Below are 24,990 nucleotides of genomic sequence, written 5' to 3'. Positions count from 1 at the left end.
GGCTCCCTCGGCCAATAAAGCAAGATGAGCGCCGCAACCCCAGAGTTGGCCACGACTGGACCCAATGGTCAGGGGTCCCTTTACCCTTTACAGGTGGCCTCAGGTCAGGAATAGGCCTATAAATAATGATGCACAGTTACGCAAACAATGGGGAGAAAGTGCCTGTGTGTGTGTGTATTCATTGTCCCCTCATGTCCAAGCAGTGCTTTAAAAAAAAAATCCTTTCTCAAGGGAGACTTGTCACAAACATGGTGTTGCCATAGTCCCATTTTTTGAGGTAATCTCCTGTGCAAAGCCACTATGCATCTCTGAAATGGCTGCCCAATGAAAAGGCCTTGCATTGCCTCTACCCTCAGCAGCGGCCAACAGTCCTAGGTGGCAGGAGTTGTGGGCAAGCGACTTCTCAAAGGTCCCAGGTCCCCCAACCTCGCATTGGGCTTCTGCGTATCTCTATAAATTGGGGTGCAATCCGTAAAGGGCCTGCTTTATCTCCTTGCTTCTCCATGCTGGCCCTTGAGCTGTGTGGAGTACCAGAAAGTCCTTCGGTCCTCTGGTCCTGGAGGCCAGGTGGTTTAACAGCTTGCCTCCTGTTAGGTACAGTCATAGTTTTGCCTCTGAGGCTTTGGAGTCTTTACCAAGCAGCCCATCATCTTTCTACACAGCATTTCAACCTGATCTTTTGCAAAGTAACAGGTTTGCGTATGTCCTGGAGACATGGTGCAAACATGCCCTTCTGGCGATCCTTTCCATTTTCATACACACTACAATATCAGGATTAATACATATGGATGCTATATGTCCAGAATTTCCTGGACATAGCCAGAATTTGTCCACCAAAAATGGCACCTGGGTGGCTAAAATCAGAAATGTTGATATTTTGACATTTATTTTTTTAAAAAAGGAAAACTTTTTTGGGGGGGAGATTTTGCAAAAAAAAAAAAAAATGCTCAACGACTTCAGCACAACTTCACTTTTTGAAATATGGCAACCCCCAGAGTCGGTCATGACTGAACCTAATGGTCATGGGTCCTTTTATATTCTTAAAAACATACGGGTTTTAACATGAGCCCTGCGGTCTCTGCTACTTAAACACATTATCACAATTTAACCCCAAGATAAGCTTTGCGGCCCTGTATAAACTATGCTAACTAAGCACTCGGTCTATTCTCCATCATTTAGTCTGCTTTCATTGGAGAAGCACTAAATCTCAGCCCACCTAGTAAAAGAAATCTGTGCAGTCGCCACTTAGCTTCAGGAGGTTTTGCAGGATTTTCTTCCATGCTTTCATATAGATTCAAGCTCTCTCTTTTTTTGGGGGGGGGGGGTTATTCAGTGATTAATGCCAAATTCTAGAGGTTTTTCATGCTCGCAGAAAAATACAGGACCTCGTACATGCAGCTCTCCTCACAAGAACCCAACCACCATTGCTTTGTGGCTCAATCACTTGCTTAAAAAAATATGTTCCTGAATACATTTGGTTTACATGTTCATAATACTGAGAATTTATATGAAAATTCTCAAGGGAGGCTGCATCTTTCTGGCACATTGCATAACGCAGCCGTGTAATTTTCACTTCAGATCTCATCAGGAGGCAAGTCACAGATTCAAATTGTCATTGGTGCTGAAAGATGCGCCTAGGGAAGCAGTGGGCACTGCAGCTTGCAAAGCAAAAGGTGCTGTGGATCTGTTTGCAGGATACAACCATCTTGCTGGTGAGCTAGGCATGCTTTTCCTTCTAAGCCAGTGTGGTGTAGTGGTTAAGAGCGGTAGTCACGTAATCTGGGAAACCGGGTTCGCGTCTCCGCTCCTCCACATGCAGCTGCTGGGTGACCTTGGGCCAGTCACACTTCTGTGAAGTCTCTCAGCCCCACTCACCTCACAGAGTGTTTGTTGTGGGGGAGGAAGGGCAAGGAGAATGTTAGCCGCTTTGAGACTCCTGAAGGGGAGTGAAAGGCGGGATATCAAATCCAAACTCTTCTTCTTCTTCTAATCTTTGCCCCTTGTAGAAAGTTGGGAGAGGAGAAAGAGTAAAAAGTTATCACACCACGAGGTGGCGCTGCATAGTCTGCTTTGCAAGGAGACCTCCCTCTGCAAAGACTGGTGGTGTGCGGTTTTTCTCAGAAACCTGAGCTGTGTTTAAATCTGTATCAAATGAGGCTATGGAGAATAATGTATCAAGGATTTCTGAGGAAACTTAGGCCCATCATCATTTCGAGAAGGAAAATAGTCGTCGTGTTTTGTTGAACGCAAGTGAACTCTGGCCTCTTTAGCCATTAACACCTGTAAGCATGTTAAGTTCAAAGATTGCTGCTGCGTCGACAGGCAGTAAAAATATATGAATTTACTGCAAGGTGGCTGGGACTTGGAATCATAGAATTGGAAGGAACCCTGAGGAACATCTATACCAATACCCTACAATGCAGGAATATGCAGCTGCCCCGTACGGGAATCGAACCTGCAACCTTGGCGTCATCAGCACTACGCTCTAACCAACTAAGCCAGTGTTGGCCAAACTTGGCCCTCCAGCTGTTTTGGGACTACAACGCCCATCATCCCTAGCTTACAGGACCAGGGGTCAGGGATGATGGGAACTGTAGTCCCAAAACATTGGGAGGGCCAAGTTTGTCCATCCCTGAACTAAGCTATCCAGATACGTAGTCATGCCCATGTTTTGTTTTGTTTTTAATTAACATTGAGAGAGAGAGAGAGAGAGAGAAGTTTGCATTTTTGCAATAGCCGACATTAAATTAACACGAGAGATATTTTCCTAATTCCAAAAGGAGTAAGTTCAGCTGTTTGCTGCCAGCTGTAATTTCTAAACAAGAACCACCTAATGAGTCTGGTCAGCAAATCCTCCTAGCTGTGTTTGTCTCAACTGAATTTCTTTCCAGTCATTTTAGATTACCCTGCCATGGGCCAGGAGATTCCAGCTTTGCTGGATCAGTTTTTACATATGTTACCTTTACTTGGATGGTGCAAAGTCTATGGGTACGCTTACACACTGTCCTTAAACATGCTGAACTAGAAATAAGGCTGCCTTTGTTAGAAATTTCTCCCAGAGTCTCAGGGTTAGGAGTTAAGGCCCTGAGCCCAGCAAAGTTAGTTGGAATAGTCTTTGTGCTTATTTGTTTTGGGCGATACAAGGAAACCTCGCCATGACCCAATTTACCACTATTTGTTTCTCTAAAATGCAAGTACGTGATCCAACCAAACTAAAGCACTTCAGCTGCAACCCTACACTCACCTGGCAGCTGTTGTTGGCATCTGCCTGTCGCAAGAGGCAATGGAGTGCACCTCTAGTGGTGAAGTCAAACCTCTGGAGAATCACAGCGCCTGCTGTGGCTGCAGAGACCAGTAACTTGTAACTGTTGCCTCCCATGTTGTTCTTGCTGCATTAGTAGCACTAAAGAGACCTCTCTGGAGAGCAAACCTGGGTAGTGTGTATGGAGGTCTTGGGCTGCCCAGATGACAAGACCCTCTTGGTCTTCAAAGGAAAGCAAATCAATACTTTTGACACCAGCTTGGCTGCAGCAGTTGCTGGAAAGAGGCGTACAAGACACCACCCAACAGTCTTAGGGACTCCAGATTTATGTAGAGTCTACTCCTTAGCCTTCTTTATTTATTTAAACTCGTATACTGCCCTTCATCCGACGATCACAAGGCGGTTCGCAACATAAACATACAAAATGAAAACTCAAAATACTTAATAAAGCAAAAGCAAAAGAAACCAACAACCTCCCCTCCTACAGACACATTTAAACAACTATAGAATATTCATCAGCCAAATGCCTGGCTGAAGAGAAACTTCTTCTCAATATTTGTGTTTCTATGCACCTCTTAACTATAACAAAATGAATATTACTACCTGTTCCAGACTCACGTGTGAGATCTCATAACTAAGAGCTGGCTGTTCTGACAATGGAGCGGGAAATTCTGTTACCACTCAAGTTACTTTTTAGCAGTACAGTGGTACCTCAGGTTAAGTACTTAATTCGTTCTGGAGGTCCGTTCTTAACCTGAAACTGTTCTTAACCTGAAGCACCACTTTAGCTAATGGGGCCTCCTGCTGCTGCTGTGCCGCCGGAGCACGATTTCTGTTCTCATCCTGAAGCAAAGTTCTTAACCTGAAGCACTATTTCTGGGTTAGCAGAGAGTATAACCTGAAGCATATGTAACCTGAAGCGTATGTAACCCGAGGTACCACTGTATTATGGTTGACTACTTGTTTTCAAAAACTGCATCCCACTGTCATTCCTTTGCTCTGTACAATTGATGGCAGATCTTGGCATAACTCTCTATCAGCATACAACTCACATCCAGGCAACAGAGACTCTCCCACTTTTCCTGGATATTTAAAAAGGGTTCCAGCAGTAGAAACCCTTAGGCAATTTTTTCCCCCAAATCAGGAAAACACAACCCTAATTTTGGTATCTCACGGTAGTGATTAGAGGTGGCGTGCAACTTTTGTAACATCAAAGGCTCCCCACCCCAATATTTTTTCCCCAAACCTTGGGCATCCTCTAAGACATAGTTACCAGATTTTTTAAAATGAATCCGGGAACACTCCCCCCCCCCTTTTTTAAGCTGAGTAGCAACAGGGAGTCAGTAGTGGGGATGGTGAGGCAAAAGACCCTGGGCCCAAGCACACATGCATATTGCATAAAGGTGCAAAGCCCTTCTTTTGCACCCTGTGAAACATAAATGTGCAGCGTTTTTGAAAAACTGGGCAACTGTTTGCCACCTGCCCGTGACTCCCGAGCCTCCCCCAATCTCCTCCCCGCTTCCCCCTTTGTTTTGACTGAAGGGCTTTGCATCTTGCCTGACAGAGAAACTGTTAAGTTGTGGGTGAACATATCAGATGACACAGCGATTCTTCAAACAGCTCTTGTTTATTCACAGGTCAGAACAGAAATGAACTGAAGGGTTCAGCCAGCCTGCTTATATAGAGCTCCACTAGAACGCAACAGTAACCGTTTTCTGTAACTATCCAATCACTGAACGTCACTTTCGATCCCTTATTTGCATATGTGGACCTGAACTATCTACAGTATCCCCCTGCTGGCCCAGGGTGAGAACTTCAGTACATAACAGAAACCACTCGCCTTGCGCCCCTCCTGGGCAAGGCCGCCCACCTGCAACTCCTGAGCCTCCTGAGGGGGAAGGAGATATGTCCCTGGTTCCCCTTCAGCAGTGGCGGCAGCAGCAAGCAGCGAGCAATTCCTGAAGCCAGCCAGAACCAACTGCGCTACCAGGCTGGCTCCGGGCTGCTGAGGCTGCCGCTGCCACGTTTCCCAGGGACAGATTTGCAAATCTGGGGACTGTCCCCGGGAACCGGGGATGTCTGGTAACCCTACTCTAAGACTGATACCTACCTATTGTCTGGGGGTGGTGCTGTTTTGGCTTCATGACAGCCGTCACTCAGAGAATAAGCTCACTACAGGCATATTGCGTGTCCTTTTCCTGAGAGGTACATCCCACCTTCTGCTTAGGAAGAGGTGGGCTTGATTTAAGGATAATCTGTGAGCTGCTGAGCAATAGGCGCATCCTCTGATTACACATGAGAGTAGGGAAAGGGGGGGTGATATATACTCAGAGTCGCAAAGTGATTTCATGCTCTTTATTCAGCTCATAGTGGTGAGGAGGAATGAATGAAACTCCCCTCAAAGTATCTGCTTTATATACATTATTTACACAATGGGCTGCACATGATTGGCTAATTCTGGAATTCTACTGTAAGCCAATCAGGTTGTGGATTCACTTATATCTGGAGCATGATTGGGTGGTTCCTGCCAACCAGTCATACTGCTGCATTGTTCTAGGACCAATCAGACTGCTGCAATTTGGATCCTATTTTTCTAGGACCAATCAGACTGCTGCATTCTGAATCCTATTGTTCTAGGACCAATCAGACTGCTGCAATTTGGATCCTATTGTTCTAGGACCAATCAGACTGCTTCAGTTTGGATCCTATTCAACTCAGTACATAACAGGGGGAAAGATAAAGCAATTGAGGAAACAGCAATACAGTGGAACCTCGGTTGTCGAACGTAATCCGTTCCGGAAGACCGTTCGACTTCCGAAACATTCGACATCTGAGGCGCAAGGGGACGTCTGCAATTTCCATTGGGAAAATTGAAAAACTGGCAGCAGAAGTCGTTCGACTTCTGGGGCGCATTCGAAAACGGAAGCAATTACTTCCGGGTTTTTGGTGTTCGAAAACCGAAACGTTTGGCTTCCGAGAAGCTCGAAAACCGAAGTACCACTATATCTCTTTATACGTGCTGGAAGCTGCCCAGAGTGGCTGGGGCAACCCAGCCAGATGGGTGGGGTATAAATAATAACACAATCACTATTATTATCATAATATTTTGCTCTTATAATTGTACTCTGCCTCTCCCTCCCCTCCATTCCTGCCTCTGTGGTATTAGTAATGAATTAAGAATTGCCATTTGCCTTCCTAATGCAAAGTAACAAAACAGCTGTCCCCGTTTGATGGGCACCGATAAGATTTCTGAAGGGATTTAGAGACAGCTTGTTTAGCCGCCAGTGGAATGGCGCTAAGTGAGGCTCCTTAACAAATAGCTCTGGAGGTCTAGCGAGGGGGGAACCTCTACCTGCTGTCATTAATGGACTGTTTCCCTGGGATCTGTTGTCATGTGCGGCTGCTGCGCAAACAAATAATGGATTTAAAATGCCTCGCACTCCACGATACAAAGGCTGAAAGCATAAAAGCCACTAATTAGAATAATTTGCCAGGTTTAACATGCTGCGGTATTTATATAAACAGACAATTGAAATCTCCCTCTTACCAGAGGATTAGTTTCTAAATATTGGAGGCCTTTTCTTCCCTCAGCCCCCACCACACAGAGCTTATTGTTAAGATTTTAAAAACTTACCTCGTAGGGTAGAAAGTCCCGCTCTATAAATCCAAACGATAGAGAGAGCAGTTCTGGAAATGTTGTGCATATAGGGGACTCACAGATGAGTCAACAATGTCCTCTAGCAAGCAAATCCCTCCATCTGACAACGCTTGTTGTTTGAAAGAGGTAGTCATTTGCATTCACGGCTGAACAATCCGAATAAATTTCTAGGTGCACCACAGCTGGACTGAGAACTGAGCCTCAAGTTATGTATATTTTAGTAACCTCCTTGTTAGACTACTGTAATGCATTATTTGTGGGGCTGCCATGGTAACTGACATTTAGTTTTAAAACTAGCACTGCTAACTGGGACCAGTAAATGGGAATATAGTGGCACCTTGGTTCTCACACTTAATCTGTTCCGGAAGTCCGTTCCAAAACCAAAGCATTCCAAAAAACCAAGGCGCGCTTTCCCATAGAAAGTAATGAAAAACGGATTAATCCGTTCCAGACTTTTAAAAACAACCCCTAAAGCAGCAATTTAACATGAATTTTACTATCTAACGAGACCATTGATCCATAAAATGAAAGCAATAAACCATGTATTGCAGCCACACAATCAATCAATCAGTAGCTGAACTGGGTTCCACACAGTCACAAAAACAAAACAAAAAGAGCCGCAAAAACAAAAACACAAAATAAATAGCAAAAACACAAAGACTTCAGTGTAACACTCGAATTGGAAGCGTAACACTCAAAATGGAGCACATTCGACTTCCAGAAAAAGTTTGCAAACCGGAACACTTACTTGCGGGTTTGCAGTGTTTGGGTTCCAAGTTGTTTGAGTACCAAGGCATTTGAAAACCAAGGTACCACTGTATATATTGTCAGTGCTTCATTCAACAGCGGCACTGTTGCCTGGTCCATTTCTAGGTACACTTCGAGGCCAAAGTAAACATACTCTTCGTTTTTGCTGCTTATTAAAAAATGAAACAGCCATCGCAGCAGGATGGGGTGAGCATTATTGGAATCGTGGCTTGTGGGAAGGTTAATCCTTTGCCTCTGTTGTGGTCTGAATCATAAAAAGTGCTTTTATAAATACAGTGGTATCTCATGTTAGAGACGCTTCAGGTTACAGACTCTCCTAACCCAGAAATAGTACCTCAGGTTATAAACTTTGCTTCAGGATAAGAACAGAAATTGTGCGGCGGCAGTGCAGCGGCAGCAGGAGGCCCCATTAGCTAAAGTGGTACCTCAGGTTAAGAACAGTTTCAGGTTAAGAACTCGGTTCTGTCACCTTTCTATGCTAACAAGGGCCTCCCAAATGCAATTTAAAACTCCTTTGGGAAGAAGGGCAAGGTAGACATATCATACATCTATAATATTAATGCTAATACTAATAAATAATAATGCCAAAGGACTGGACAGACTTCTGGCTTGTCAGATCTACTGAGCTTTTAAGAAACAGATGTCCCATTCCAAGCTACACAGCAAAGACAACATCTAGTTTTGTCTCTGAAAAGTGCTAATGCTTACTTAAGAAGTCCTTCGTGGCCTGAGACCTGGGTGGCTGAAGGATTGATTTCCCTCCATATCAGTCTAATCTTCCAACAAGATAACTTCTGAAAGTCTCCTGCAAGTACACCTCAGGTGAGCTACAACAGGGGGAACATGTCTTTCTTCTTCTTCTTCTTCTTCTTCTTCTTCTTCTTCTTCTTCTTCTTCTTCTTCTTCTTCTTCTTCTTCTTCTTCTTCTTCTTCTTCTTCATCTCCTCCTCCTCCTCCTCCTCCTCCTCCTCCTCCTTCTCCTTTAGCGATCACTCGTAGCGGAGTACGATTGTCTTCCATAAACACGGTTTTAACAATGAGTCCGTAAGTGACTGTGGAGGCCAATTCTGGATCCGTAAACATTTGCACCCCAATGATTTAAGCCAGATACTTTAAAAGCATACCAATTTATCGGACAGGCTGATTAGGCAAAAATGGCCTTTGCTTACAGTTTGCAGAGATTATTCTGCACCAAGGCATTTGTAACCTCGGTTGTCGAACATAATCCGTTCCGGAAAACCGTTCGACTTCTGATACGTTTGACAACCGAGATTGCAAAAGCTTCTTGCACTCCATCAGAAGCAGCATCTGATGTTCAGGTTCCAAAAAACATTCGAAATCTGGAGCATTTACTTCCGGGTTTTCGGAGTTCGGGAGCCGAAATGTACGATAACAGAGGCGTTTGGGAACTGAAGTTTGACTGTATTTGGAAGCCAAGTGACTAACCATGCGATCCTTCATGCATCAGCCCCACTGAGTTACCTACACCCAGGTAAGTGTGCATAGGATTGCAGCCTAAATGCCATAGAAAGAACACAGAACCTGTTATGCAAGGCTTCCCTAACATGGTGTCCTCCAGAATACAACTCCCATCAGCCCCTTTGTAGGAATGAATTTAGCTACAGTAGGAGAGAATATATTGTCTAGTTATTATCCTTCCTTGCCCATGTTCGGCAGCTTAAATTTGGAAGCTAAGACAAGGTTAAGGGACGCGGGTGGCGCTGTGGGTTAAACCACAGAGCCTACGACTTGCCGATCAGAAGGTCAGCAGTTCGAATCCCCATGACGGGGTGAGCTCCCGTCGCTTGGTCCCAGCTCCTGCCCACCTAGTAGTTCGAAAGCACATCAAAGTGCAAGTAGATAAATAGGTACAGCTCCAGCGGGAAGGTAAACTGCGTTTCTGTGTGCTGCTCTGGTTCGTCAGAAGCGGCTTAGTCATGCTGGCCACATGACCCGGAAGCTGTCTGCGGACAAACGCTGGCTCCCTCGGCCAATAAAGTGAGATGAGCGCCGCAACCCCAGAGTCGGTCACGACTGGACCTAATGGTCAGGGGTCCCTTTACCTTTACTAAGACAAGGTTGTTTTAACCTTCTAGAAACAATAATCCAGGATTTGTTTGAGGCAGACTGGATTTTCCCTGGTATTGCAACTTAAAATGACATTGTTTTGTGAATATATAAAAGTAGTATTTACTTACATAACGGGATTTGTAGTCCAAAACAACATTTGGAGGGCACCAGAAGAAGAAGAAGAAGAGTTTGGATTTGATATCCCGCCTTTCACTCCCCTTCAGGAGTCTCAAAGCGGCTAACAATCTCCTTTCCCTTACTCCCCCACAACAAACACTCTGTGAGGTGAGTGGGGCTGAGAGACTTCAGAGAAGTGTGACTGGCCCAAGGTCACCCAGCAGCTGCATGTGGAGGAGCAGAGACGCGAACCCGGTTACCCAGATTACGTGACTACCTCTCTTAACCACTACACCACACTGGCTCTCACCAGGTTAGGAAAGACCGAGTTACACAATGCTCTTCTACACAGAAACCATTATAACCTGAAATATATTCAAGATGAATTTTTGATATAGCCTTCGTCTTATCCCTAAGAAAGCATTCATTACATAACGGAAAAGAGCAGAACAGTGGGCATTGTATCAGAACATCCCCGTCATTAACTCTCCCTGTGCAACTATGTTATTTCTTTTTTAAAAAATTACTTTTCTTTTGTCTTATCAATTATGTGCAGCACAATATTTAATATTATTAATAATAAAACATTCAACAAGCATGCTTAGTAATTAATTGGAAGAGCTTAGGAATAAAATTAATTGTGCAATTAATGTATGCCAAGCTGAATGTTTTGCATAAATTAATGGCACAATTAATTTTCCCCTACCCTTATCCAATTAATTACTACTGTGTACTCACTGAAGGGTTTGTTATTAATTTTATTAAGTATTGTGTGGCTCCTCACTGGTGACATAAAAGGGAAGCCGCTATTGTCCCGTAGAACCACATATCCTGCAGAACCACTTAATATCACCTATTATGTTTTGTCAATAATGGCAACATAAATAAACTTTTTGAAATGCAATTGCCTTTAAATGCAGCTGCTTGGCCCAGCCTATTTTTCATTTAACTATAGAGAACGAGTCATCATTCTCTATTATTTCGTCTATTATTTCGATATATTATAATGTTTTTATTTATGCAAATTAAGGAGTTTAATGGCTTTAGAGACCCACGGTCCCCAACACGAAAGGATGGGTGAAATGTTTTGCTTTCGTTGTAGCCCAGTTACAAGAGGGCAGATGCTTGGAAGAGGGGTAGGGGACGGATTTGCATACTACCAGACAAGTTCCCTGCCAATCTAGGCATTTGTGTGGGACCATTGTTATACAAGCTCGAAAGATAATTCGAGAAAGATAATGTTACAGGGAGGGATGTGGGTGGCGCTGTGGCCAATAAAGTGAGATGTGCGCCACAACCCCAGAGTTGGTCACGACTGGACCTGATGGTCAGGGGTCCCTTTACCTTTACCTTTAATATTACAGGACCATAGACTTACTTAGGACGGTGCTGAGGTTGGGACTGCATAAGTGCATCTGTGCAGTCAATATTGCCTGTGATGGTTGTTGTTTCGTCAACAAGAGATGATGATACAGGAACTTTTTTCTGTATTTGAAATATGATGCCTATCAGAGTTCAGAAAGGAGTGTGATAGGAATTTTATGGTCTTAGATATATAGTAATGTCCATAACCGCACGTACATAGATCAGCACAGGAAGACCGACCTGAAGCCATTTTGATTCCTAAACTGAGCAAATGTTTTCTCTGCAAGGTCAAAATGGAAAAGCCTCCCCATTGTCTTTTCCTTCACAAATCCTGTCTTAAGGGTATGTCTGTGTTTGAATAGGGTGTGAGCCTGTGACCTGGCCCAGGAATTAAGTATTTATCACTACAAAAGAATGGCCAGGCTCCCAGGCAATCCAATCAAGTAACCTGCCAGACAGGAGATAAATAAGGACAGGAGAAAAACAACATTCAAATTTTCTGTTTTAGACCGCCTTTTTGTGATGTAGGTATGATGTATCTGAGGGGTGGTCTTAGGTTACACCCCTTCTGTGATGTATGTATGATGTTTCTGGGGGTGGTCTTGATCTACAGGGTGGCAATTTCAAAAGTCTTTATAAGGCCTTGCACGCCATTTTTCTAGGTCCTCCTCCTCCTCCTGCGTGTGAGGGGAGCACCCTGTTGCAACAGATCAATAAAGATCAAGCTTACTAGCTGCTTTGCTTCTCAATATTCTCCGGTTGGCCTCTGTTACTTTCTCCTACCAATAGGGAACCTATGTAAGGACTCTAAATGGGCTCTTGGATACCCCATAAAGGAAAAGGGCAGTTTTTGTTTACAACAGGAGCAACCAGCGTGAGGGGCAGAGAAACAACTTGAAGCCCACTTTTGCAGTTTGGAAAGAGAGTTTGGATTGGCGGAAGCGGAAGCATATTGTGCTGGCAGAGGATGGGGGACACATTCTGGGAACCTGATGCAACTCTGGCAGATTTGCAGGGCCCTTTAGCCATGCCTATTTGCTCCTGGTATGCACTGCTTGGTTATTTGTAACTGAGAGAGAGATTACAAAGACACCCAACCACGTCTCCAGTGCAACTGGAGCTAAACCCCTTTAGCTCCTGGACTTCCCTGTGTAATAATACGTACTGAACCCCAAATGGCTCCCGGTGGAGTACAGGGTCAGGTTTAAGGTGCTGGTTTTGAACTTTAAAGCCCTATGCGGCCTAGGACCCACGGACCTACGGGACTGCCTCTCCTGGTATGCCCCGTGGAGGATCTTAAGGTCCACAAATGACAGCACTTTGGAGGTCCCAAGTTGCAAGGTGGTTAGATTGATCTCAACTAGGGCCAGGGCCTTTTCAGTACTGGCCCCGAATTGGTGGAATGCTCTGTCACAAGAGACTAGGGCCCTGTGGGGCTTGACATCTTTCTGCAGGGCCTGCAAGACAGAGCTGTTCCACCTGGCCTTTGGCTTGGACTCAGTCTGACCCCTATGTTTCCCTCCCCTTACGGTTTTGACCTATGGGCTACTTTTAAAATGAGGCTGCATTTAAAATTGCATTTTAACCTGTATTTTAAATTGCTTTATTATTATTTTCTTCTATTATGTTTTTATTGTAATTTTATTGGTGTTAGCTGCCCTGAGCCCGGCTTTGGCCAGGGAGGGCGGGGTATAAATAAAATTTATTATTACAGTGGTACCTCGGGTTACATACGCTTCAGGTTACAGACCCCGCTAACCCAGAAATAGTGCTTCAGGTTAAGAACTTTGCTTCAGGATGAGAACAGAAATCGTGCTCCGGCGGTGCGGCGGCAGCAGGAGGCCCCATTAGCTAAAGTGGTGCTTCAGGTTAAGAACAGTTTCAGGTTAAGAACGGAGCTCCAGAACTAATTAAGTACTTAACCCGAGGTACCACTGTATTGTTAATTGAAGACAACCTGCTCCTTGTGTGAGCCTTCCATGTGGAATCAGAGAATGGTAGAGTTGGAAGGGTCATCAGACCTCATGAAAATGCAGGAAATGCCAAGGTGCATCTGCAGTAACACAACCGGACGCCTTCATCTGCCCCAGCTGCAACTAAACATGTCTGTACAGCCACAACAGGAGCTGCAGCCTTCCAACAATCTGACCCCACCCTGCAAAGACACACTTCTCCATTGTCTCCTGAGACAGACAGGTGCCAACAAAAAAACGTCCCACCATCAGACTGCTAAAGATTATTTCACCACAGGCTCCAACCGAGCATGAAGGAGGCATCTCTGAAGATTTGTTGGCAAGGCTTCCTCCATGACATCATGAGTTTTCCATGCGTGTACCTACTTAAGCATGTTTTGTTCAATTGCCTGAATCAACCAGTGGCTTGGATCTTTTTCCAAAGCTGCGTTATGTCAGAAGGTTTGCCAGGTCTCTTAACTGCCCTCCAGCTGCAGGGTTGCGAAATTATTATGCAGAACGTACCCAACAGGAACACCAAACAGACAGGCCTCTTCTGCACTAAACAATTTGAGGATTATTTCAAAACCTACGGTCGGGCTTCGTAGGAGCAACCAAACTGTCCTGAAACCCTGGCTTACCTGGTGGCAAGTCAGTAGGCCAAGTCCCCAGTCCAGGGTCGAGCCACGGATCCAAAGTCTAGTCCCGCAGAGATCTTACAAGCTGAGGCCCATCAACATGAGCAGTTGAGGAGACACAGCCCCTCAGCTCTGCTTCCCTGTTGGACTTTGCAGGCTGATTGCAACACCTGGGCCTGATGAGGCAAGTGACCCTCACCTGCTCCAAGTCTACTCCAGCTGAGGAATCACACCCCTCCTCCCAGAGATAGCGAGCTCCACCTGGCCAGCTAGGGAGCTGAGCTGTGGGCCCTTGCCTGCCTCAGCCTCCTAGAGTATCCCTCTTACTGTTCCCTACACCTCAGAGCCTGCTGTGTTTGTGGAAATAGGCGCCCCTCTAACCCTAGCGGTGGGTCCTCTGGTTCCTGTGCACTGAACCCCATCCCCTTGCCATCCTCTGTCTCCCTGGGAGTACTTCCTACACCAGGCACTCCCAAACTCGGCCCTCCAGCTGTTTTGGGACTACAGTTCCCATCACCCCTGACCACTGTTAGCTAGGGATGATGGGAGTTGTAGTCCCCAAACAGCTGGAGGGCCGAGTTTGGGGATGCCTGTCCTACACCAACCTCTCCTTCCCCATCCCCAGCTTGCCCCGGTGTGTCCCAATTCCAGCTACACACCTCGCCGGGATACTCTTCGTCCTCCCCGTTGTCCTGACAAAAGCTAGCAAACTCTTGAGACCACAGAACTCTTCATGTGGCCGGATGACAAGATGAGGGTAGGATAGGGGGAGAGATAAAGTGAAGGGGAGATCAGATTTGGTGTTGAACACAGAAATCGTATGATGCAGTCTCGATTAGATGAGGGCAGAAGTAAGGAACTCAAATAATTCCTGACCATTGGGCATGTGGGCAAGAGCTGATGGAAGCTGAGGTCCAACGACATCTAGAGAGCATCATGTTGGCTATCGCTCAACTAGGTGAGGCAGATCTTAAAGGTAAAGGTAAAGGGGCCCCTGACCATTAGGTCCAGTCGCAGCCGACTCTGGGGTTGCGGCACTTGCTTTATTGGCCAAGGGAGCCGTCGTACAGCTTCCGGGTCATGTGGCCAGCATGACTAAGCCGCTTCTGGCGAACCACAGCAGCACACGGAAATGCCATTTACCTTCCCACCAGAGCGGTACCTATTTATCTACTTGCACTTTGTGCTTTCTAACTGCTAGGTTGGCAGAAGCAGGGACCGAGCAACGGGAGCTCACCCCATTGCAGGGATTCGAACCGCTGATCATCTGATCGGCAAGCCCTAGGCTTAGTGGTTTAACCCACAGCGCCACCCATGTCCCGAGGCAGATCTTAGGTTGCCCCTAATCCTGCAGCCATAATACACTTATTTTTTCTATAAAAGTAAAAAATGCAACCAATTCCATCCAGCTGTAAACAAAGCTCGCAGGTTGTTTATTAGGCAAAGAACAAAAATCCAGTGAAATATGGTCGTTTTTATATGAACCAAGCTAGAGCTTAACAGAAACATCACTATTGGGGGCATGTGGTGGTGGTGAGAATGATTTTTCAGCAGCAAACATGCATGCCATAGTCCAGATCAAAATACAAATCCTAGATCATGCACTAAGTAGAAATTCAATAGAGCTCAAATCTAGCGGCATTGCTTAGTGGTTGGAAGGCACAGAAAGTAGCACCCCATTTTGGGGGGATAGAAAAAGCTTCCCCAGTTTGAGTCTCTCTCTCTCGTAATGTGAATATAGTGGTACCTCGGGTTACATACGCTTCAGGTTACACACACCGCAAACCCAGAAGTAGTGCTTCAGGTTAAGAACTTTGCTTCAGGATGAGAACAGAAATTGTGTGGTGGCGGCGCGGCAGCAGCGGGAGGCCCCATTAGCTAAAGTGGTACCTCAAGTCCAGAACAGTTTCAGGTTAAGAACGGACCTCCAGAATGAATTAAGTTCTTAACCAGAGGTACCACTGTACAGTCTTCTCCAAGACCCACAGAAAGCAGAGGAAGCCGATAGGACAGGTACTCCAAAATAAACCCATTTTCTGAATCGTTTGATGTACAAATCAGGTAAAAAATAATAATAATGCTTTCTTCTTCATAGCCACAAATGGGATGATTGCCACACCCTGGAGAGACAGTTTACAGTCAGAAAACAGTTGAATGAATATATTATTGCATGTTTACAAGCACAGACCTGCAAACATTTTAACAGAATTTATTATTTTGTCTTTACATTGCGTATGTTCTGTTCCCACTGAACCAAACTCCCACAAATTTAGGGCAATCGAGACTTGGAAGCATTGTATAAAGCTAATCAATGTTATTATCTAACATCTCTCTGTTTAGATAGTTCACATAGAAGGTGGATACAGAAGGAGAATAAATTGACAGGAGGACTCCTATTGTGCTAAGTAAGACATCTGCTACACTGCAAATGCAGAAAATGACAGAGAACCGATTTACAAACACGTTGGTGAAATGCTGGAAACATAGGAGTCCAGAACTGCAACCAATTCTAGGCAATATCATTTGGATCGCTGAAGAATTGATGCTTTTGAATTATGGTGTTGGAGGAGACTCTTGAGAGTCCCATGGACTGCAAGAAGGTCAAACCTATCCATTCTTAAGGAAATCAGCCCTGAGTGCTCACTGGAAGGACAGATTGTGAAGCTGAGGCTCCAATACTTTGGCCACCTCATGAGAAGAGAAGACTCCCTGGAAAAGACCCTGATGTGAGGGCACAAGGAAAAGGGGATGACAGAGGACGAGATTTTTTGATAGTGTTCTCGAAGCTACCAGCATGAGTTTGACCAAACTGTGGGAGGCAGTGGAAGACAGGAGTGCCTGGCATGCTCTGGTCCATGGGGTCATGAAGAGTCGGACACGACTAAATGACTAAACAACAACAACAAAGAAGCAGGCACACAACCTTTTTGTGCATCCTAAAATAGTGATCAAGCCCACAAAACAGTGGACCCCTTTTGGATCACAAATTTTTTTTGCTGAAATCAAAGGGTATGTTTTCCAAACTGTATACTGTATTACTGGACAACAGTTTGGGGTGCGCCTGTTCTTAAATGGTAAGGGAGTGTGATTGGGAACAAGAGTTATTGGGGTATATAAACTGAGGAAGTTGACCCAGTTAATTTGTGGAATAAATCAGTTGTATAAACAGCATCAACCCCGGTCAAATAATCTATGCTAAAGATAGCACATATACCACATGGTTGTATTTAATGAGTTCCAGTGCTATACTGGAGAACTTGGTACCTATCACCATATGTGGTGGTCCTGCCCATGGGCTCACCATTTCTGGAATTGTGCATTTGGTGAAAACTAGGAGGTTATATTGGGACGCGGGTGGCGCTGTGGGTTAAACCACAGAGCCTAGGACTTGCCGATCAGCAGGTCAGCGGTTCGAATCCCCGCGATGGGGTGAGCTCCCGTTGCTCGGTCCCTGCTCCTGCCAACCTAGCAGTTCAAAAGCACGCCAAAAAGTGCAAGTAGATAAATAGGTACCACTCCAGCGGGAAGGTAAACGGTGTTTCCGTGTGCTGCTCTGGTTTCGCCAGAAGCGGCTTAGTCATGCTGGCCACATGACCTGGAAGCTGTACGCCAGCTCCCTCGGCCAATAAAGCGAGATTAGTGCCGCAACCCCAGAGTTGGTCACAACTGGACCTAATGGTCAGGGGTCCCTTTACCTTTACCTTAGGAGGTTATATAGCAGTCTGTGGACAAAAACCCACAGCTAGCCTTGATGGACCTCAACTCAACCCCAAACTCAGAAACAGATAGCTAAGCTTTTTGCTGATGACAGTTGGAATAAAAATGACTGAAGGAACTGACGAGGGAAACTCTGGAATATTGGTGCCACCAAGTATGGTACCTAGCATTTAACAGAGAGATTAATGCAAAACTAAGGGCTCTAAAGGGATTCTCAGAACCAGATAAAAGTTGCTAAAGTGTGGTCAGATGTTATTAGTTTTGCTAACATAAAAAGATGGTAACAGAGATTCCCCAATCACATTAGGCAAGGATCTGGAAATCATAAAATTCCACTTATCCTGATATGTATTGTTCTTGCCATGTAAATTTATTAATGTAAACTGCCCTTTTGACAAGCTATCAGGTTTTTGTTATTATTATTAACACCTTGATTATATGTCTGTTCAAGGTGATTGGATTAATGTTGAAGTGGGATCAGTTTGATTTTTCCTTACTTGGTTTCATTTCTTATATCTGTACAGTTACCTGTTTGGAAATATAAAGTTAAAATTAACCACAAAAGGGGACAAAAGGACAAACTATGCAATGTGTATCATGTCTAGTTTGGCTCCCATTGGGCATCACATTAAAAATAAGCGACCAATTGAAATTCAAGATATTTGATTAACCCAAGTCACTAAGTCGCTTCAGACACAGTTAACATCAGTGGAATCACATAAATTTTCTATAGAAGTTGATCATTCTGTCTAGGTGAGTTAAATTTCTATACCACACTTCATCTGTGGAATATGAAAATCATGCCTTTGAAGCCAAAAGTTTTCCCCGCTCTTACCAGACACACAATGGTTGACTGCAATTTTCCACCGATCTGGAAAAGGTACTCTGCACATGTTCAGGGACACAGTTCTTTCCAGCCAGCTATAGGTTGCTGAAAAATAAGTGGTCTTATCTGAAAAGTATTTTACGATTTTTTTGGTTTAGTAAACCACAGCTTTGACATCCATTTCACTATCATCTTTCCCAAAGACAAATTCTACCGGAGGTTCTCATTTCCAATTATGTTAAAGACAACTTTAATTACAAACAGAAGCCTGCTGAGTGGGAAAGCATTAGTTTAAAAAGGCATCATTTCAGTATTAAATTTGTTAAGCGTTTAATTAATCAGAGATTTCACTGCCAATTCTACTGATTAATTGAGCTGCCACTCAAGCTGCTGATTGTTCCAATTATGAAGCCTGTTTTACTTAAGAAAGTTGATGTTAGTACAATTAAATAGAAGAGTACAATGCTTGGTACTGTGATACCTTTATAGTATGCAGCCATCACCTTTATGGATCAATACCCCATACCTGATGAGCCACAACTTGATGTCTGCAACCTTGCAAGTTATTCTGACAATTCCCAGCTCCCATGCTTGCATAATATAATTCTTAAACCTTTTTTAAAAAAAGAGGTCCCCATCACTTTAAAAAAAAACCAGCAACCACTTATATAGAAGGCTCTGAAAACATAACACTTGACAAGAAGCTGATCATTCTCACTCACAAACTTATAGAGCAAGCAGAAACACAGATACTCTGTCCAGGCATTTTTCAGTTAGCAGAATACTGGACTTGCATACTGAACAAATTCAGTAGTCCCAGCGAGTCTTTGAAGTTCAGCTCATTATACAATTCACCATCAATAGCCTTTGGAGAAGGCGGCAACCACAATTCCATCAATGCTGCTGGAACTGTGTTTTGTGGCAAACAAAAAAAGCACCCCCTCTCTCTTTCCTCCTCACCCCTGAAGATCCTACTGTTTCTTGAACTCTTTGTTAGCTGCCCAGAGAACTCATTTCATGGGGCAGCTATAAAATAAATAAATAAAGTAAGAAAACATCTTGCCTGGTGAGGTCCGAGGAGCTCAAAAGCTTCTTCACGACATTCTGGCACTGTAATTCTAATAAATGTATTGGGATATTGTTCCTCGGGGCTTTTTGTTCCCCCCTATTGACCAACACACGGGTGGTGCTGTGGGTTAAACCACAGAGCCTAGGACTTGCCAATCAGAAGGTCAGCGGTTTGAATCTCTGCGACGGGGTGAGTTCCCATTGCTCGGTCCCAGCTCCTGCCAACCTAGCAGTTTGAAAGCACGCTAGTGCAAGTAGATAAATACCGTATTTTTCGCTCTATAGAACGCACCTTGTTTTAGAGGGGGAGAACAGGGGGGAAAAATCTCTCCCTCTCTGTTCAGCGCCCCCCTTCAGCGAAGCGGCAGGAGAAGCGGAGTCCCTTCCACTTCTCCTCTTGCTTCGCTGAAGGGGCGCTGCGCAGAGAGGGAAAACTGTGCGCCTCTCCAGCGAAGCGAAGCCTGGAGAGCAAGAGGGATCGGTGTGCACCGACCCCTGGACAGTTAAGTCCAGTCAAAGGCAACTATGGGGTTGCGGCGCTCATCTCGCTTTTAGGCCGAGGGAGCTGGTGTTTGTCCACAGCTTTCCGGGTCATGTGGCTGGCAGGACTAAACCACTTCTGGCGCAACGGGACACCGTGACGGAAACCAGAGTGCACGGAAATGCTGTTTACCTTCCCGCCGCAGCAGTACCTATTTATCTACTTGCATTGGCGTGTTTTCAAACTGCTAGGTTGGCAGGAGCTGAGACAGAGCAATGGGAGCTCACCCCGTCCTGGGGATTCAAACCGCCTACCTTCTGATTGGCAAGCCCAAGAGGCTCAGTGGTTTAGACCACAGCGCCACCCGCATCCCATGTACCTTACACAATTGTGCTTTGAAACAGGTGGCCATGGAACAGACCCAGAGGGTTGGTAACCCTGGATATTAATCTTGAGAAGCAACTAGGACTTGGTGCAAGATATAAGCTGAAGAAATTGGGAATATGGACCAAGTGCTATTAAATTAAATGGTATTAAATCTAATAAAATTAAATGGACCAAGTAAATTGTTAGTTGCCAAGAAAATGAAACATGGTTGCATGTGACTTCGAAAGAAGTAGCCTCTCAAAAATGGGGAGAACTGGTAAAAAGTTGAAAGGCAGTGTCAAGATGGTCAAATCGCTCCAAAATGCTTTGGAGTTGTTTAAAAACACAATGTAGAAAGCTCAGCTGGAGTGTATACCACAGATCAGGGCCAAGAAGATGTCAGTGTGATTTATGAAAGCTATTAGAGGCAAGAAGTCTTCCTTCAAGAAATGGAAGTCATGTGTAAATGCGAAGAAAATGGAACACAAACTTGGTCAAAAGGAATGCAAGCAGACAATAAGCGATGCTAAGAAAGAATTTTCTAAAAGCACAATGCGCCAATCGAAGAACAGCAGCAACAAAATATTTAAATATATTAGTGGCAGGGGATCAGCTAGACGTGGTTGGACCCTTGGAAGACAAATGAGTCTAATACTATGCTAAAGGAGAATGAAAAGATTGCAGAAAAGCTGAATGAAATTTATATATATATATTTGCATCAGTCTTCAGAGAGGAAGACAGAGGGCATATTCCTGAGACTGAACTAACTTTTGCTGGAAGGCAGTTTGAGGAACTGAGGCAAATAGTGATGAGAGACCAAGTACGTGGTCTAATAGGGAAAATAAAAACCAACAAAACAAAACGCCAGGCCCAAATGGCATCTATCTGAGGATTAGACAAATTCATGGCAGTAAAGCCTACCAATGGCTACTAGTCATGATGGCGGTGTTCTGCCTTTTAGCCTTACCTGTCCAGGTTGCACGTTCCAAATTAACCGCATGTGCATCTCAGGAGATTAGTGGGTGAATTCAAGTAAAACATCTTTAAAAGATTTATAACCCCTCGCTTTTGTTTTTTGTAGGTAAAATAAAGACAAACACACTGAAGGGGCAAATGGCTATTTGGGGTTGCTGCTCCTATTACAAAGTCTTCAGCACATTCTGAAGTGCATGCTGCATGCAGCCAAAGTGAAATTTTATGCAAAAGAAAACAAAATTGCAACTTAATTCAGCTCCAAGTAAGACCGGTTCATAATCTCCGCACAGCCAAAAACATCAAAACTGCAATATGAACTAGAGCCAGGGAGATCTATGCAGATGTAGATCTGGTGTTCAAGCATGGGTTTATAAAGTTTATTGCAATTATAAGTCCACTGAAATCAAACAATGCAAAGATAGTCTGTAGCGACCATGCCTGGTCCCCAGTGATAAGTCTCAGCCTCCGTAAATGTGTAACCTCTTTGAAAACCATCCAAGTTGGTAGACATCACCTCATCTTATGGAAGCTAATGCCACTGTTTTAATTTTGCCTTTGTGTCTCTCCTGAATTTCCTAGCATCTGGCTTCTTTATATGCCCCCAAGCAAACATAGTACAGTGGACGCTCGGGTTGTGAACATGATCCGTGCGGGATGCACGTTTGCAACCTGCAGCTGTGCACGCATGGGTTGCGATTCAGCGCTTCTGCGCATGCACAAAGTGTGATTTAGCCCTTCTGCGCATGCGCAACCCCTGAAACATGGAAGTAACCTGTTCCAGTACTTCCGGGTTTTGGCGGTCCGTAACCTGAAAAAACGTAACCTGAAGCTTCTGTAACCCGAGGTATGACTGTACTTAGAAGTGAGAAGTTGCGCAAAAGACTCCTGTCCCCAACTGCAATAATGTGAGATGTGGGTCTCATGCACGTCAGCTGAAAGGGGACAGTCCCAGGTGACGTTGAAACGCACAGATCTCAGTGTAAGAAAATGCACACATCACCACTGTAGAACATGGGGAAAGTAATAATAGCCCTTGTCACTTGTACTGTGTCTTTTTCATTGTTCCCACATAATATATGGACAGCCTCCAAGATCAGAACTTAGTGGTCCGATATGAAAACGAACGAAGTTCTATCGCAAATGCCCTTCTCAATCCAAAGCAATAACTTGAGAACTACTTGAAATTCCAACTGTCATTATTTTATTACTGTTTTGGCTACATTCTCTACAATTTCAGCAGCATCTTGAAGAGACAGTTAATGTATCCTTATGTACAATGAAAACAAAATGGCTTGCAACATCAGAAACAAGAGCCACAGTTTAACTGTACAATATTAAATGGGGGGGGGGGAACCTTGTGGTAATACAGCCTTCCTTTCTGCAACATGGACAAAGTTACGTACAGGTATTCAGCATTATGAATGTGACAGTAAAAGGAATCTTGTATGGGAGAGATACTGCATTCTGAAAAAAAGATTCTACCGTACAAGGCAGTTAGAAAATGTTTCACATTTTAAAATATCTGTACAGGCCACAAGAAACATCTCTTTAGAGGAACACCTTCCCACCTTGTAGACAGAATTTCCAGAAACCGTGAATAACCATAAACAACTTCTACATCTATTATCAACGTGCTCCAGCTCAGGAAACTGACTTGAACTGCACTGTATAGTTCCAACACAGATCAGTTTTACATGCCTTGATTGTTAATGAATTATCTACTTTTCAGTCTCTCTAGGACGTACAGTTGACTTGCACCTTAAGGAGGTCATTTGATTTATTTTATTTTTATTTTTTGCAAAAGCAAAAGCAACATCATTTAGCAGCAATTAAAAGCGCCTTCAATGAGACTTAAAAAAAATACAATATCCAATTAGAAAAGCCATACTTTAAACATTTGTACAGGAATAAGTTGCTGAAATTTTTTAAACTGAAAATATGACCTCTGTACAACAATTTACAATACAGTTAGAAGGGAATTTTGTCATTATCCTGCATAGAAACATTGAATATGACCTGTTTGCTTTTGGTTACATACATGGCCTTTGTAGATCCCTCTTCAAAAGCCTGGGCAGCGGCTATCAGTTGACACGTCCGCTAAGTATCAAAATGCCATTTAAATAATTGAACTAGTTTCCAAACTAGCTTTTGCTACCTTACTTAAAATGCTATTTTTATCCCTTTGGAAATACAGTCATTCAACCAACGTAACAGTTATTTAAAGATTTCTCCCCAGCCCCCAGAATACTAAATCACTTCTATCCAAAGAAATTAACAATACACAGCTGTGTCTCTCATTTTTACTTTGGTTTTTGAAACGTTGACTTCTTGGGAAGAAAGATTCTTTATTTAGCTTTTTGTCCAGGCACTGTGCTGTTCTTCCGTGCTTCATTCATTTTCTTCTTTATTCAAATAATGAAAAACTACCCTTATTAGAGCTCTCCAGTATCAACCAAAAGTGTTGTTAAGTATTAAAAAGGCTATTTACAGTGTTCCCCTCCCGGCAACCTGAAAACACGCATTTTCTTCAGTCTTAAAAACACAGTACATCTGCTTGGAGGCAACAGGTAATGCTGTCCTTCAATGTTTCCAATATGAGAGTCTGAAATGAATGTACCCTTCACAGACCATGATCCAGTCCAATCCTAGAAATGACATTTGTAGAAGAGCCACAGTCTGAACACCCCATTTGTTAAACTTGTGTCAAAACACTAATCCAACGCTTTCAAATGAAAGTCCGCTGCAGCAAAACTACATGACGATATCATGCAAGCCTTCCATGTTTAAGAAGCTTCAGTAGGGAATAATGCTAGATATTGGCGGCGTGGGAGATGCTGCCAGTCCAGTCATATGCAAGTTTCCTGAAGAATTTGATCTTCTCATGTGCGGGAGTAGGTAAGCATCATTAGCTAGCTGATGAACATCAAACCGGTCCTCCTTACGGTATGCCAAGCAACGTCTGATAAATGCCTGCGGAAAGAGAGGGGGGGGGGAATATTGAGCAAATTCTCTTAACAGTAAAAGAGGTCTGAATCACCTCTTCTGGTGAGGGAGCTGAGCTCTTTAAGGTACTAAAAATAAAAGTGAAAGTGGCTAAGTGGGCTTTTGATTCAACATGGAGATGTGCTCATCATCTGATACCCACTAACACCACAGAGTGAACTAGCATAGTGGTCAGAAGGATGAGCTAAAAGTTTCTGATTTAGTTCAGATTTTAGCTCGTGCAGAATTTGCACGAGACATTCTCAGTTTGAACCTCCATCCTGTGCCACTCAAATTCTCGTTTAATCTGCAAAGATGTGGGCACTGAGATAATATGTGAATGCTTAGAGATGTTAATTTATACACTCTTTTCTCCCAAACTTTTATTACATAAAGACAGCGTGACCATAAATGAACTGCCCAATGATATCTGGAAATGTACTCAGCCACTGTGAACTGCAGACATTTCTGAACAGTCAAATTAAAAAGAGTAAAGTTAGCACTAAACTGAAAGTGCAATTGTTCCAGCTTCCAGCAGAATTCTTGCTTTGTTCACTAAGCGTCCAGCTTTGAAAAGGGAGATAAAAATTCTGTTGCTGAACCTTACTTATATTATATTTGCAAATTTAATAATTAATGTTGTGTTCACCTTTCTGCCAGCCCCTCCCTGCTTGTCTGTTCTACATCCTTAACGTGTAAAATTTGGGGGGGGGAGGGGCTGCGGATTACTTGCCAAACTAAGCA

General features: G+C 43.9%; 1 protein-coding gene across 5 annotated transcripts in view; it reads right to left on the bottom strand.

Annotated features, from left to right (window-relative positions):
* Window positions 1-22,442: 22,442 nt before the first annotated feature.
* TLK1 (tousled like kinase 1) overlaps window positions 22,443-24,990 on the bottom strand; it is a 69,256-nt gene continuing 66,708 nt past the window's right edge. For all 5 annotated transcript variants that reach the window (XM_083468301.1, XM_083468303.1, XM_083468302.1 and 2 more), the window contains one exon: window positions 22,443-24,234. In XM_083468301.1, the coding sequence (XP_083324427.1) occupies window positions 24,058-24,234 (177 nt within the window). In that variant the 3' untranslated portion in view covers window positions 22,443-24,057. The remainder of the gene's footprint in view (window positions 24,235-24,990) is intronic.

The sequence above is a fragment of the Podarcis liolepis genome (assembly GCF_965112155.1).
Source record: "Podarcis liolepis genome assembly, chromosome: 1".
NCBI lineage: Eukaryota > Metazoa > Chordata > Lepidosauria > Squamata > Lacertidae > Podarcis > Podarcis liolepis.
Note: the sequence above shows the minus strand (reverse complement) of the source record. Positions and strands in the feature narration are given on the sequence as shown.